The 16,580-nt window shown below is 51.5% G+C and overlaps 1 protein-coding gene across 1 annotated transcript in view; it reads left to right on the top strand.

The window, feature by feature from the left end:
• The window catches only part of CGN (cingulin), a 54,439-nt gene that overhangs the window by 21,346 nt on the left and 16,513 nt on the right, over positions 1-16,580 (top strand). Inside the window, 8 exon segments of the mRNA XM_048511032.1 lie at positions 1,007-1,219; positions 2,343-2,491; positions 4,071-4,212; positions 4,904-5,116; positions 8,443-8,649; positions 9,371-9,628; positions 12,425-12,625; positions 14,878-15,039. Coding sequence (XP_048366989.1) covers positions 1,007-1,219; positions 2,343-2,491; positions 4,071-4,212; positions 4,904-5,116; positions 8,443-8,649; positions 9,371-9,628; positions 12,425-12,625; positions 14,878-15,039 — 1,545 coding nt within the window.

The raw sequence follows: 16,580 nt of genomic DNA, 5'->3' as shown, positions 1-16,580 counted from the left end.
GAGAGGCTGCAGCATTTGGGGCTCTTTAGTTTGGAGAGGAGACGCCCGAGGGGGGATATGATTGAAGTCTACAAAATTATGCATGGGGTAGACAATGTTGACAGAGAGACATTTCTCTCTCTTTCTCACAATACTAGAACCAGGGGGCATTCATTGAAAATGCTGGGGGGAAGAATTAGGACTAATAAAAGGAAACACTTCTTCACGCAACGTGTGATTGGTGTTTGGAATATGCTGCCACAGGAGGTGGTGATGGCCACTCACCTGGATAGCTTTAAAGGGGGCTTGGACAGATTGATGGAGGAGAAGTCGATTTATGGCTCCCAATCTTGATCCTCTTTGATCTGAGATTGCAAATGCCTTAGCAGACCAGTTGCTCGGGAGCAGCAGCAGCAGCAGAAGGCCATTGCTTTCACCTCCTGCACTTGAGCTCCCAAAGGCACCTGGTGGGCCACTGCGAGTAGCAGAGTGCTGGACTAGATGGACTCTGGTCTGATCCAGCTGGCTTGTTCTTATGTTCTTATGACAGAGTGGGACAGAAATGGGACAGAAATGGCTGTGTGAATAGATAAAGAGAAGGTTTCTCAAACGAAGGTAGCGATTGCTTCGTTCCCCACCCCCAGTGCAAAGAGCTGCCTTTTGCATCAAGAGAAGGGTCCCTTGCATTAGAGGAAGCCGCCACTGTTGTGTGTGTTGGGTGGTGTCAAGTTGAGAGACAGCGTGGTGTAGTGGTTAAGGGCAGGTGGATTCTAATCTGGAGAACTGGGTTTGATTCCTCACTCCTCCACCTGAGTGGCGGAGGCCCTCTAGATTAGAATCCACCTGCTCTTAACCACTACACCACACTGGCTCTTATACTGCTGTTAGCAAAGTGTTTTCTCAGGATCCAGCCGTTTTCCTCCCACAATTCCTTGGTTCTTGCCCACTGTTGATTCCTCGCTGGTCCCGACTCGCTGCCGTGTTCCTCGTGTTTGGAAAGAGCTAACCGTTGTGCTCCCCCTTCCAGGAGCTGCTGGAGACGCGAGAGGAGCTGGAGTTGGTCCTCAGCACCAGGCAGAGGCTGGAGGAGCAGCTGCGCCAGCGGGAGCGAGAGCTGACGGCTCTGAAGGGGGCCCTGAAGGAGGAGGTGGCCAGCCACGACAAGGAGCTGGACCGGCTCCGGCAGCAGTACCACGAAGATGTGGAGGAGCTCCGGCGCAACATGGAGGGCGTGTCGCAGGTGCGGGGGCTATTTCGGGTCAGGCAGGTGAAGCGAGGACCTTGTTCTCAGAAAGCAGTTGAACCGCCCCCTGTCTCGTTCCCTGCAAATAGAAAGCTAGAGTGGCAGGGACAGGGAGGGAGCTCATGCTGGTGAACCACTCTCTGACTCAGTCCCTGCAAATAGAAAGCTAGAATGGCAGGGACAGGGAGGGAGCTCATGCCGTTAAACCACTCTCTGTCTTGTTCCCTGCAAATAGAAAGCTAGAATGGCAGCGACAGGGAGGGAGCTCATGCCGTTGATCCACTCTCTGTCTCATTCCTTGCAAATAGAAAGCTAGGATGACAGGGATGGGGAGGGGGCTCCTGCAGTCAAACTGCCCTCTGTCTCGTTCCCTGCAAATAGAAAGCTAGTGGGTCAGGGATGGGGAGGAGAGCTCATGCACCACCTGCAAATAGAAAGCTAGTGAATCAGGGATGGGGAGGAGATCTCATGAACCGCCTGCTGTCCCACTTGGATTTTTACCCTGCTTTTCTCAACCATAAAGAGTTTCAAAGGGGCTTACAAACTTCACAAGATACAACTTGGGAGGCTGGTGGGGCTGAGAGTGTTTGGAGAGAGCAGTGACTGGCCCGAGGTCACTCAGCATGGGTGACCTTCATGTGGAGGGAGCAGGGAAACAAATCCAGCTCACGAGATAACAGTTCCCCGCTCATGTGGAGGAGTGAGGAATCAAACTCAGGTCTTCAGAAAACTAAGGTCTCAGGGGTGCAGAGGGGGCGCATGCGGTCAAATCACTTTCTATTTCATTCCCTGCAAATAGAAAGCAAGTGAGTCAAGGACCGGGAGGGACTGTGCTGTCAAACCACGGCTCATTACGCACATGCAGAATAATACACTTTCAAACTGCTTTCAGTGCTTTTTGAAGCTGTGCGGAATGGCAAAATCCACTTGCAAACAGTTGTGAAAGTGGTTTGAAAACACATTATTTTGCCTGTGCGGAAGGGGCCCATCCTTTGTCTCATTATCTGCAAACAGAAAACTAGGATGCCGGGGACGGGGAGGAGGGCTCAGGCTGTCAGACCATCCTCTGTCTAGTTGCCACGCCCACCAAATTCGTGGGCTGCGTTTTCTTCTCTTCCAGGACCAGGCCAGCCTGGAGGCTGAGAGGCAGAAGATCAACTCCGTGGTGAGAAACCTTCGGAGGGAGCTGGAGGAGAGCAACGAGGAGACCGCCCACTGGAAGGAGATGTTCCAGCGGAACAAGGAAGACCTGCGGAGCGCAAAGCAGGAGTACGGGACCTTTTTCCCACCCCATCCCACATTCCTCGGACCCCCTTTTCCCCACCGGAATCAGGACCTTTTCACAGGATATATGTGGGGCTCTTAATCCAGGAGCAGCAGTGGCGTAGGAGGTTAAGAGCTCGTGTATCTAATCTGGAGGAACCGGGTTTGATTCCCAGCTCTGCCGCCTGAGCTGTGGAGGCTTATCTGGGGAATTCAGATTAGTCTGTGCACTCCCACACACGCCAGCTGGGTGACCTTGGGCTAGTTACAGCTTCTCGGAGCTCTCTCAGCCCCACCTACCTCAAAGGGGGGGAAGAGCAAGGAGATTGTAAGCCCCTTTGAGTCTCCTGCAGGAAAGAAAGGGGGATATAAATCCAAACTCCTCCTCCTCCTCCTCCTCCTCTTCTTCTTCTTCTTCTTTTGACAGCCCCCCCACACACACACACTGTTTACCTGCGAGCGTTCCTTTGGCCACCACTGGATCGCTGCTGCCCCCTGTGGAGGTGGCAGGTGCTGAACCAACAGGCCATGTTGATGCCTGAGGCTCTGTGTACAACGTGATCCCGCAGGAACACAGAACCCCGGCTGCAAAATTTATCCCCAGAAAAACCAGATAATTTATTTCTTCATTTGCCGGTATTTTTAGCCCACCTCGTGAGTAGGGCCCACTGGATTGGTGGATCTTGTTCCTAACCTTTCGCCTGCATCTGCAGCCAGCATCTTCAGAAGTGTATCCAGAGGTGGGATCCAACCAGTTCTCACCACTTCTCTAGAAGTAATTACTAATTTTTTTCTGAGTGCCGAGAAGGGGTTACTAAAGCAAACCTCCCTGCCCAATAGGGACTGGAGGTGCACGTGTGCGGCGGCGCCACTGTTTGAATCCCACCACCATCGGAGCCTGTTACTAAAATTTTTGGATCCCACCACTGGGTGTTATCACAGGGAGAATTGACACAGTGTGTAACAGACTTCCCTCAGTGATACACCTCTGAAGATACCAGCCACTGTCGAAGCAGCGGATTTACTTGGAGTAGACCACCTTGCAGGACGCAGTGTAGACAAGAACTGACAGACACAGTCACCAGTGCAGTTCTATTTATTGCTATCTACTGACAAAGTGCTTCGCCAGGCCACAGGTGTTTTCAGGCACACGTCACTCTGTTGTCTGTGCTATCTATATACAAATGTGGTACCAATCAGGTGCCCTCACCTTATCAGGTTTTGCACATGGTACATGTTGTGCACTCAGTCCTATTTTTGCACACGGCACCTGCTAGAAGGAGGGCCCAGCTGTCATTTAGATTTTGCTCATCTAAACACATGTTCTGACAGCCACAGATGCAGGCGAAACATTAGAAACAAAATCTACCAGACCACGGCCACACAGCCCGGAAAACCCACAACAACCAGGTCATTCCACTTCCCCACAGTGCAAATTATCCATCGCTGCCCGAGCTAGAGCTGCGGACCTAGGCATGAATGGTAGCCCCTTTTATCCAAGAGGGTAGTCGTCTTCTGGGCTCCTGTTGTTTTGGCCCCGTGTAATCAGTTTTTGTTTGGGGGGTGGGCTTCTTTCTTTCCCCAGGCTGATGCAAGTAAAGGCAGAGCGTGAGGAGTTTGAGGAAGAGCTGAAGGAGATGCGCGAGCGCGTCTCGGCCATGCGGCAGGAGGCGGATCAGGCCCGGAACGGTGCCGGGGATGCCAGCGAGGCGGACTCCCTCCGGAAGGTGTGTTGGGCTAGGGAAGCGATGCTGTGTCAAGTAGAAACATGCAAGGGATAAGGATTTCTGTCTCTGATTCTGGAAATTCGGGGGCTATCGGGGGTTTCTGTTGGTTAACGGCAGCAGGGCACAGAAAGCTATACCGGTGCTCCAAAGATATTCTGGGATGGCTACCGAGGAATTACACACACGGCCGTTGCGATTTCATGCCAGTCTCAACCTCAGGAGTCAAACGTCAAGCACCGTGAAGTGCATTTGTGCGCTTCAAGAACACGCGAGAAATGAGAATAGCGTAAAGCATAAAGAAACCTTTATTAGGCATTTGAAAATTGCAATTAAAAGAAGAACATTATTTCAAAACATTCAAAATACGTAATAGGAACGTGGCTGCAGCTTCTGATACGTCTATCTCAGAATTATTAAAAAACCTTAAATCATTTTTTTGTTTTATCTGGAAGAGACACAAATTCTGTAGGGAATAATGTCACTAAATCAGATCTAAGACTGCTATGGGGTGCTGTGTGGTTTCCGGGCTGTATGGCCGTGTTCTAGCAGCATTCTCTCCTGACGTTTCGCCTGCATCTGTGGCTGGCATCTTCAGAGGATCTCTTACAGGAGAGAAAAGGGGGATATAAATACAAACTCTTCTTCTTCTTCTTTTCCTCCTCCTCCTCCTCCTCCTCCTCCTCTGTTCCAGGAACTCCGGGAGGCTCGCGAGCAACTGAGGGAGCTGCTCCCAGAGAATCAGGCCCAGGCCCAGCTGCTTGCCCAAAGGGAGAGGGAGCTGGCTGCCCTGAAAGGGGCCCTACAGGAGGAGCTGTCCAGCCACGACCAGGAAATGGAGGCGCTGAAGCAACAGTTCAAGGAGCGCGTGCAGAGGCTCCAGAAAGACTACGAGGAGGCCTCAAAGGCAAGGGTTTCTGGGAAAGCACCCTACGACTCACAAGGCTCCGTTGCAATCCTAAAAGCGGGACCAACTTCCACACACAGCCCCACTGAGAGCCAGTGTGGTGTAGCGGTTAGGAGCAGGTGCACCCTAATCTGGAGAACCGGGTTTGATTCCCCGCTCTGCCATTTGATTTGTGGTGGCTTATCTAGTGAACCAGGTTAGCTTGTGCACTCCAACACATGCCAGCTGGTTGACCTTGGGCTGGTCACAGTTCTTCAGAGCTCTCTCAGCCCTGCCCACCTCATAGGGTGTTTGTTGGGGGTGTGGGGAAGGGAAAGGAGTTTGTAAGCTCCTTTGAGTCTCCTTACAGGAGAGAAAGGGGGGATATAAATCCAAACTCTTCTTTTTCTCATCTTTCTTGATGGAGTGGGGAGGGTCTGTTCCTTCTTGGCTTTAGGGTTGTCAGCTCCTGTTTGGGAAATTCCTAAAGATTTTGGGGCGGAGCCTACAGAGGGAGCTCAAAAGGGATGGGATGCGGTAGACGTCTCTCTCTGAATCTGCTGTTTTCTTCAGGGGAATTAATTCCAGGTGTCCAGACCTCACCTACACATTGGAAACCCTGGCCCAAACTGGGACAACAAAGCCAATACCTTGCCTTGTATCAGGATTGAGAATGTTGAATTTTTTCATATAACTGTGTAGATTGTTGTCTCCAGTCTCTGGCTAGGGATTACTAAGATTTCAGGACTCCGTGTCTTTGGTGCCTGTGAGATTCAGCCCGAGTGGCAACCATCTGCTTTTGTTTACTTTTTAAATTTCTGTTTATTAGATTTATGCCGTGCTTTTTCCAACCAAAGTCGGGCTCAAGGCAGTTTATGCCCAGGTTAAAACATCAAATAATACAATAAAAGCTTCACGCTGTAAACTAAATCCTAAAATTCCCAGATAGCAAAGCCTGCAATGTATATCGTCCCCAATCCCAACATAGTCCTTTTACCAGGAAATTGTCAGGGAATGACGGGGTTGTGTTGTCTTACAGCAATAGAGGCAGCATGTTGTTTCGGTGAGTGAGAGAAGCAGGGGGCAACTCTGCAGTACTGTCTCTCTTCAAGCCCTTTTATTGACAGTTACAGGTGGAAAATCAAACAGGGCATGCAGGTGGGGGGGAACACAATACAATGGAGAGAGCAAAGAGCACGGGGGTTAGAGTAGAGAATTAAGTATTTGCATGTACACACATATTGGGGCCAGAGAGTCTGCAATGTCAGCAGTTTTCTTCGAAACCACCTTTGGAAGGAGAGGTCAGTCGCACGTGAGAGGCCTTTTTCCAAGCAGTCTATTGCTGTACTCAGGTGCCCCCCCTGGATGTTGGGGGGCCCTTTTCCAAGCAGAATGGCTGCCGTACTCGAGAGCTGCCTGGGCGCTGTGAGACCCCTTTCCAAACAGAATGGCTGCCGTACTCGGGAGCCTCCCAGGCGCTGTGAGCCCATCCCTCAGTACTCTCGCCTCAATGTTGTCTGGTCAGGTTGGTGAAGTCCCGAGCGGGGGGGAAATGTTCTTTCCTCCACCCTTCTACAGGAGAACTTGGATCTTGAGCACCTCTTTTTTATGCCCTTGGGGTTTTTTAAAGTCACCAGACCACGTGACTGTAGCCAACTCAGTGGTATGGATCCAAACGATCCGTTCTGCTGACTTTCTCCAGCAGAAGTGTTTAGGTCAGGGGAACATTCCTTGTGGAAATTGGCAGAATGGATTTGCAGGAGCGGAAGAGGGAACAAACAAAAATAGAGGAGGGGCAACGAAGCAGAGGGAAAGGCAGCGAACAAGGGGGAGCAGGCTGTGTTGCCTGTAGGGGAGCATGAAGAAGAGTCGGTTTTTATACTCCAAAATTAGAATCCTTTGCATTCCCAGAAATGGGCACTTTGTGAACTAGGTGGGGCTGAGACAGTGGTGGGATCCAAACATTTTAGTAACAGGTTCCCATGGTTGTGGGATTCAAACTGTGACGTAGCGCCAATGGGGCTGGGCGGGGCACGAAGGGGGTGTGGCCGGGCATTCCTGGGCGGGGCTGCGGCAAGGACGCAGCCGCTGCGCTGGTCCTTGGGCGGGAAACGAATGCATGCAGGCGCAGGCTGCCACGCACGCCGGCGCACCTCCTGCTAGACTGCTTCAAGTTCTGCGTGCTACTGCTGAGAGGAGGGGCGTAACGAAGGCAAAAATCATGTGGCAAAATCACCAATTAGTAACCCCCTCTTGGCACACACAAATAATTAGCAACCTACTCTCGGGAACCTGTGAGAACCTGCTGGATCCCACCTCTGGGCTGAGGGAGTTCTGAGAGAACTGTGACCAGCCCACGGTTACCTAGCAGGCTTCATGTGGAGGATCAGGAAACAAATCCAGATAAGAGTCTGCCGCTCGTGTGGAGGAGTGGGGAATCAAACCCGGTTCTCCAGGTTCGAATCCTTTGCTCCAAACCACTATACAACACTGTCACACTGTAGTTTTCCAACAGAAGAACAAGCAAAAACTGGCTGTTGGGGTTTTTTCCAGGCTGCATGGCTGTGGTCTGGTCAACTCCTAACATTTTGCCCATATCTGCGAGTTGCATCTGTGGCAGGCAAAACTTTTAGGAGCTAAAACTTCTAGGCCCCGGCCACCAATAGTGCACTCAGTTCCTCAGTTCTGCACGGAACTTCTCAGACACTGAACAGAACTGAGTCACAGGAGAGTTCCCCCTGCTGGACAGCCCTTTATCTGCGTGGCCCTAATACGATGGCTGTGCGGCCGCACACTGGTATGGCTTACTGGGAACATTGATGGCCACACAGTCCAGAAAACCACCAACAGCCAGTTCCTTCCAGCTGTGAAAACCTTCGACAATACAACAAGCAGAAACTCCTTGTCCGCCCACTGGGCCTCTTGAGAGATCGCCTGCCTTGTATATTTACCAGTGTTATCCCTGGCAGATTTGAGGACTGGTAGCTGAGTAGCACGGCTGGCAACTTAACCCATACTACACCAGAGCCAGCGTGGTGTCGTGGTTAAGAGCAGGTGGATTCTAATCTGGAGAACCGGGTTTGATTCCCCACTCCCCCACCTGAGTGGCAGAGGCTTATCTGGTGAACCAGGTGTGTTTCCGCACTCCTGCGTTCCTGGTGGGTGACCTAGTCGCAGTTCTTCGGGACTCTCTCAGCCCCACCTACCTCACAGGGTGTCTGTTGTGGGGAGAGGAGGGGAAAGGAGCTTGCAAGCCACCCTGAGTCTCCTTACAGGAGAGAAAAATGGGGTATAAATCCAATTTATGGGGTATAAATCCAAACTCCTCCTCCTTCCTCCTCTTGCAGGTGAAGGCTGCATTGCAGGGAGAGAAGGAGACAACGGAACAAACTAAGCAGGCCGTGGAGTCCACTCTCCGGGAGACGCAGGAGGAGAACGACGACCTCCGGCGGAGGATCCTGGGCCTGGAGACGCAGCTGAAGGAATTCCGGCACTTCGCCGACAACTGGCAGAGCACCGAAGTGAGGCTGAAGGAGAAGGTTTCCAAGCTGGAGGTAACGGCTGGTCAACACCTTGAGTGGCAGGAGCGAGGGATCGGATTCCGCCCCGTGAGAGCCAGCGTGGTGTAGTGGTTAAGAGCAGGTGCACTCTAATCTGGAGAACCGGGTTTGATTCTCCGCTCTGCCACTTGAGCTGTGGAGGCTTATCTGGGGAACTAGATTAGCCTGTGCACTCCCACACACACCAGCTGGGTGACCTTGTACTAGTCACAGTTCTTTGGAGCTCTCTCAGCCCCACCCACCTCACTGGGTGTTTGTTGTGGGGTGGGAGGGAAAGCAGATTGTAAGCCCCTTTGAGTCTCCTTCAGGAGAGAAAGGGGGGTGGGGTATAAATCCATAAAGGAGCAGCAGTGGCGTAGGAGGTTAAGAGCGCGTGTATCTAATCTGGAGGAACCAGGTTTGATTCCCAGCTCTGCCGCCTGAGCTGTGGAGGCTTATCTGGGGAATTCAGATTAGCCTGTGCACTCCCACACACGCCAGCTGGGTGACCTTGGGCTAGTCACAGCTTCTCGGAGCTCTCTCAGCCCCACCTACCTCACAGGGTGTTTGTTGTGAGGGGGGAAGGGCAAGGAGATTGTCAGCCCCTTTGAGTCTCCTGCTGGAGAGAAAGGGGGGATATAAATCCAAACTCCTCTTCCTCCTCCTCCTCCTCCTCCTCCTCCTCCTCCTCCTCCTCCTCTTCTTCTTCTTCTTCTTCTTCTTCCCCCCTTTCCAGGCTGACCGAAGGCAGATGGAGGAGTCCTTGGGAGACGCCACGGACCAAGAGCAGGAGCTGATGCTGGCCAAGAGGTCGCTGGAGAGCCGCTTGGAGGAGGCCCAACGGAGCCTGGCCCGGCTCTTGCGGGAGCACGAGGATCTGACCGTCTGTTACCACGAGGAGACCAAGCAGAAGGAGCAGCTGAAGAGGGCCAAGGGTGAACTGGAGGAAGAGAAGCGGCTGCTGGACAAGAGCATTGGGAAGCTGACCAGAGAGGTGAGCCCAAGTGGTAACCAGCTAATTATAAGCATTCAAGGTGATACGGCAGCAAAAAAGGCTAATGCAGTCTAGGTGTGTATCAACAGAGGCATACTGGCGTTTGGCCAGCCTAGTTAAAAAAACAGCATACATCTACCATGTCATCTGGCCTCCCGTGGGCACAAGGGGGGGGGGGGAGTAGTCAGATGCCATCCACATTTTAAAATGGGTTCTGTTTTTATATAATTGATATTAAATTATGTTTTAATGTTTGTTTTAACCTGTTGTGAACCGCCCTGAGCCCTCAGGGGGAGGGCAGTATATAAAACTAATAAGAAATAAATAAATAAAAATACCATCCAGACTGCAAGATGTTCCATCTTAGTTGGCCTCCCTTCCCAACCTACATGCATTAATTTCCCCTACTTCTGTTCCCCATTTCCTTTCTTGTCCTGTGTTTATTCTCTGCCCCGCCCCCTCTTACTATTATTGTAGGTTTTAAGGCCGCTATCTACATTTTAAAAAATAGAACCGAGAGTTTTAAAGATAATTTTAAGTGTAATTTTTACTTCTCTGTGCATAACCAGGGCTGAGCACAATTTATTCTCGGTAAATTTCAGGTTCAAGTTTTTAAAATCCAGAAATTTTCATTGGGGGAGGAGAGGGGGAGCCCATCATCTGGTCATGGCCCACCCACCTTGGGAAAAGGGGGGAGGGGCCCATCCACTGGTCATCGCCCACCCACCCAGAGGGAAGGAATGAGGGGGCTGTCATCTGGTCATAGCCCACCCACCCAGAGTGGGGAGGGAGCCTGGCATCTGGTTGTTGCCCACCCAGAGGGAAGAAGGGGTAGGGACGGGAAATTTTGCATGCGAGGGACCTGGGGCCAGTCACACACACTCTCCTTCTAACCTACCTCTCAGGGTTGTTTTGAAGACAGAAAGGAGGAGTCCGGAACGATAAGAACTGCTTCGGGTCTCCATTTGAGGGGGGAAATGGGGTTATGTATGAAGTAAATAAATAAACAGTGGTGTGACCGCACTTGGAGTACTGTGTTCAGTTCTGGTCACCACATCTCAAAAAGGATATTGAAGAGATAGAAAAAGTGCAGAGAAGGGCAACGAGGATGATTGAGGGACTGGAACACCTTCCTTATGAGGAGAGGCTGCAGCGTTTGGGACTCTTTAGTTTGGAGAGGAGACGTCTGAGGGGGGATATGATTGAAGTCTATAAAATTATGCATGGGGTAGAAAATGTTGACAGAGAGACATTTTTCTCTCTCTCTCACAATACTAGAACTAGGGGGCATTCATTGAAAATGCTGGGGGGAAGAATTAGGACTAATAAAAGGAAACACTTCTTCACGCAACGTGTGATTGGTGTTTGGAATATGCTGCCACAGGAGGTGGTGATGGCCACTAACCTGGATAGCTTTAAAAGGGGCTTGGAGCAGATTTATGGAGGGAGAAGCTTCGATCTATGGCCTGCAATCTTGATCTGAGACTATGCAAATGCCTTAACAGTCCAGGTGCTCGGGAGCAGCAGCAGCAGAAGGCCATTGGTTTCACATCCTGCACGTGAGCTCCCAAAGGCACCTGGTGGGCCACTGCGAGTAGCAGAGAGCTGGACTAGATGGACTCTGGTCTGATCCAGCTGGCTTGTTCTTATGTTCTTAAACTTCCCATCTCTTTCCCCTTACTTGGTGGGCCATGATTCCCTGCACTGAAAGAACCCCAAATTGTCCTGCTTGGTCACACTAAAAGGTGCATCTTACCAAGCAGGTGTCCCCTGGAAAACCTGCAAAACAGATAGCGTAGCCTCTCTTTCTGGTTACATTGCTCAGCCTGAGGGCCCCTGTCCCTGAAGAAAGGTCATCAAGGAAGACTTTTCCGTAGCTGAGGTGAAAGGAAGGGAGGAAATAAGATCAGAACCTGGTCTGTGTTTCTGTGCCAGCATCATGCTTGGCTGAACACACAGGAGTTTCAGGTTACAGCTGGTTGCTGAGAACAGGCAGAGAATATAGGAAGCTTTCTTCCGCTCCTGGGGAAGAGCAGTGCAAAGCAAGTTGTATATGCTGAGCAAAGACAGATCGATCAATCCAGTCTGGGTCCGCAAAGCCAAGGTTCAGTCTGAGAGCAGGCACTACAAAAACCAGGCTGTTCCACAAAGTTGCTCCTGCAACGCTTGTTGTTCACAGCTCCCTCCCTCCTTAGGAGCAGCAGTGGCGTAGGAGGTTAAGAGCTCGTGTATCTAATCTGGAGGAACCGGGTTTGATTCCCCGCTCTGCCACCTGAGCTGTGGAGGCTTATCTGGGGAATTCAGATTAGCCTGTACACTCCCACACGCCAGCTGGGTAACCTTGGGCTAGTCACAGCTTCTCGGAGCTCTCTCAGCCCCACCTACCTCACAGGGTGTTTGTTGTGAGGGGGGAAGGGCAAGGAGATTGTCAGCCCCTTTGAGTCTCCTGCACAGGGGATATAAATCCAAACCTTCCTCACCCTCCTCCTCCTCCTCCTCCTCCTCCTCCTCCTCCTCCTCCTCCTCCTCCTCCTCCTCTTCTTCTTCTTCTTCTTCTTCACCTGAATTCCTGCTCAGTCTGAACCCTGTCCCTTTGGCATCTCTGAGCCTCCAAATGGGCGCTGTGATTTTTAACATACAGTGGCTAACGGCCCTGCTGTCTGAGATTCAGTCGGCTGAGACTTTGGTGGAGCTGGGTTATCATGCCCAGTATTCCTCACCCGAGGAATCCCGCCTGGCTGCTGGGAAGCCCACGACAGCCAGCTTAATCCCAACTTCCCCTCGTTCTCCCTCCAGCTGGATCAGATGACCGAAGAATCTCACCGGGCTCTTTCTGCCCTGCAGTGCGGAGCTAAGGAGGAGTGGCACAAAGGAGAGGAAGGTCCCGCAGAGAGTAGAGAGATTACGGACTCTGCATGAAGCAGTGCCGAAAGACCCGGAACACCCGAGGTGGGAGAGGGAGAGATGCAGTACAACGTGGGAAGACTGCAAGACGAGGTAGGTCCCCGGGGTGCGGGGAGCAGGTGGCTCAGACAGATTCAGATGCAAGAGGTGTAAGGCGGAGATAGCAAACCGTCTTTCAGAATCATAGAATTCGTAGAAATCATAGAGTTGGAAGAGACCCCAAGGGCTATCCAGTCCAACCCCCTGCCCTGCAGGAACACACAATCAGAATACTCTTTGACAGATGGTCATCCAGCCTCTGTTTAGAAACCTCCAAAGGAGGAAACTCCACCACTCTCTGAGGCAGTGAATTCCACTGTTGAACAGCCCTGACAGTCAGGAAGTTCTTCCTCGTGTTTAGGTGGAATCTCTTTTCCTGCACCTTGAATCCATTACTCCGTGTCCTAGTCTCTGAGTCTTTGACAGAGGCAGTGCACGAAAATGAATGAACATCCTCATATTTGTTTGGGACTGTATTCTAATGCAGTGGTGGCGAACCTATGGCACGGGTTCCAGAGGTGTGGCACTCAGAGCCCTCTCTGTGGGCACACGTGCCCAGAGTTCATCATGTGGGTGGGGCGGAAAATCACCCCCACACACACATACATCTAGGCTGGCCTGGGCACAATCCTTTACCTGGGAGTAAGCTCGGTTGCTGGCAATGGGGCTTGCTTCTGAGTAAACCCTCCTAGGGTTGTGATTCACCCATTCGAACCGTTGCATGGTTGCTTCACCAAGCTTACTCCTGAGTAACGCGCGCCTCGGACCCAATCGTTTTTTCTAAACTAAAACCTCAGCATTCAGGTTGAATGGCCGTGTTGGCACTTGGCGATAAATAAGTAGGTTTTGGGGTTGCAATTTGGGCACTCGGTCTCAAAAAGGTTCGCCACCGCTGTTCTAATGCAAAAGCATATGATCTTCTCAGCTGCTGTACCTCAACTGACCACAGTAGCATCTTCTTCTGAGACAGAGTATGCAGTGGTGGCGAACCTTTGGCGCTCCAGATGTTATTTTTATTTTTATTTATTTTATTTATTATTACATTTTTATACCGCCCTCCCCCGGAGGGCTCAGGGCGGTGTACAACACTAAACAGACAATAAAACAAATAAAATTAAATTAAGACTTAAAATGCAGCAGCGTTCTCAACTATCGGACCCGATTTAAATTTAAGTTTAAAAATAGATGGCATCCGACTATTAAAACTCCTCTTAAGAGAGGGACAGTGGGTCTAGAATGTTACACAGCATGTTTGTTTGTTATGGGCACCCACATCAGCAGCTGGTCTCCCCGAAGACCCGGTGGAAAAGCTCAGTCTTACAGGCCCTGCGGAACTCATTAAGGTCCCTTGCAGGGGTGCCGGACAACTGGAGGAGAGCATTCCCCACCAGGAGGCAGGGGGGCCAGGGCCGTAAAAGCCCACCAATAGCCCTGGTGGAGAGAAACCAGCCGCATCTATAGAAGGCCCGGGGATCACCAGCAAATTGGCCTCCATGCCTTAAGAACTTACAGAGACCGATGTGGGACATATGGGGCCCAGGCGGTCTACCGTGAGATACGAGGGAGTCCCAGGCGGCGCAAGGCCTTAAAGGTTAAAACCAACACCTTAGAAGGCGATCCGGAACTCTAACTGGGAGCCAAGTGCAGGCCGATGCAACCTGCTTGCGGGCATAATATGATCTCGAAAGGCACCGCCCGTGAGCAAACGTGCCGCTGCATGCTGGACCAATTTTAATTTCCGGATCAGTCGCAAGGGAAGGCCCGCGTAGAGCGAGTTGCAATAGTCTAATCTGGAGGTGACCGTTGCATGGACCACTTTGGCTAGATCCGCCTGGGAGAGAAAGGGGGCCAGCCGCCGGGCCTGGCGAAGATGGAAAAATGCAACCCGGACTACAATGGACTACAATTCCCATCAGCCCCTGCCAATTGGCCATGCTGGCAGGGGCTGATGGGAATTGTAGTCCATAACATATGGAGTGCCAAAGGTTCGCCACCACGGGAGTACAGTGTCTGTTGAGTTCTGTGAGGTTCTTGCTCAGACAATGGTGATGGAGGAAAATAGTCTAGAACGGGGGTGTCCAACTCTGGGTCCTCAGATGTACATGGACTACAATTGTAGTCCCTGAACATCTGAAGCCCCAGAGTTGGACACCTCTGGTCTAGGGGGTCCTAATCTCACTTCCGAGTGAAAAAGACATAGCATGTGGGATTTGAGGCAGTTGGGGAACCGAGTTCAAATCTCAGCTCTCAGGCCCCTGCCCAGGCCTGTTCTGCTCCCTGAGCTTTCTGTGCTTCCCTTCCCCAAGGTTGCCAGACTGAAGCAGGCCTTGCAGGACAGCCAGGCCGAGCGCGAGAACGCTCTGTTGGACAAGGAGTTGCTGGCTCAGCGCCTCCACAACCTGGAGCAGGAGATGGAAACCAAGCGGCGCTCCCAGGACGATCGATCCCGGCAGATCAAAGCTCTGGAGGTTCGTTTCTCTCCTCTCTCTCCTCTGAAGAAAGTCTCGGGTCACCTTCTGGTCTGTGCTTTAGAGGGGTCCCGGCGTGGTGCAGTGGTTAAGAGCAGGTAGATTCTAATCTGGAGAACCGGGTTTGATTCCCCACTCCTCCACCTGAGTAGCAGAGGCTTATCTGGTGAGCCAGATGCGTTTCTGCACTCCTACATTCCTGCTGGGTGGCCTTGGGCTAGTCACAGTTCTCTCAGAATTCTCTCAGCTCTGTCTACCTCCCAAGGTGTCTGTTGCGGGGAGAGGAAAGGAAAGGACCTTGTAAGCCACCTTGAGTCTCCTTACAGGAAAGAAAGGTGGGATATAAATCCAAACTCTTCTTTTTCTTACTGTAAATTTTTCCCCCTAATATCCAGCTTTTCCGCCAGTAATTTAAGCCCATCATTGCGAGTCCTTTCCTCCGCTGCCGACAAAAACAGCTCCCTGCCCTTCTCTAAAGTCTCAGCCTCTCAGAGTGTAGTTCGAGTATATTGCAAACTATTTTCAGTCACGCGCTCGGTTGGCTCTAGCAGCATCTTCAATTTAGGATAATCTCAGTTCTCTGCAGACCTCGTGCAGCTTGTGGTGTGTGCATTGATTGATAATGGCGGCTTTTGCCCCCTTCCCGAATCGAACGGACGCGGCTTTTTCGTACTGCGGTTATCATTGGCTCAGGCTAGCTAGGGGCACCGTTAAGACCAGCCGAGTTTTATTCTTGGTCTAAGCTTTTGAGTGCCTGCACAATTTTTCAGATGCTCTTCTTCTTTCAGCATCTGGAAGCTTATACTAAGAATAAAACTTGCTTGGTCCTAACAGTGTCCCTGGGCTCATACTTTTCTCTGCTACTTCGGACCAACACGGTTGCCCACTTAAGCATATCTGCGTTGCTGGCTGCGGATCCTCTGTGCCGCTTATCCTTTTCATTCAAGTAGAAGAGGAGTTTGGATTTAATGCCCTCCCCTTTCTCTCCTGTAAGGAGTTCCAAAGCAGCTTACAAACTCCTCCTCTTCCCAAACTCCCCACAACAGGCACCTTGTGAAGTCAATGGGGCTGATCGCATTCTGAGAGAACTGGGGCTGGCCCAAGGTCACCCAGGAGGCTTCATGTGGAGGAGCAGGGAAACAAATCCAGGTCACTGGAAGAAGGGGCAGAGAAGTTGTTTAAGCACATACCCAGTGTGGTGTAGTGGGTAAGAGCAGGTGGATTCTAATCTGGAGAACCGGGTTTGATTCCCCACTCCTCCACCTGAGTGGCAGGGGCTTATCTGGTGAACCCAGATGTGTTTCCGCCCTCCTACATTCCTCCTTCGGCTAGTCACAGTTCTCTCAGGACTCTCTCAGCCCCACCTGCCTCACAAGGTGTCTGTTGTGGGGAGAGGAAGGGAAAGGAGCTTGTCAGCCACCTTGAGTCTCCTTACAGAAATGTGCAAGATGCAGTGTTCCCAACAGGGCCTCTTTGGGAAGCGCTGAGGGCGGGGGGGGGGGGGGGGAAGGTGTACCTGAAACTGAGGGGGGAGGGGTCAT

This window comes from Sphaerodactylus townsendi, linkage group LG01 (genome assembly GCF_021028975.2).
Source record: "Sphaerodactylus townsendi isolate TG3544 linkage group LG01, MPM_Stown_v2.3, whole genome shotgun sequence".
NCBI lineage: Eukaryota > Metazoa > Chordata > Lepidosauria > Squamata > Sphaerodactylidae > Sphaerodactylus > Sphaerodactylus townsendi.
Note: the sequence above shows the minus strand (reverse complement) of the source record. Positions and strands in the feature narration are given on the sequence as shown.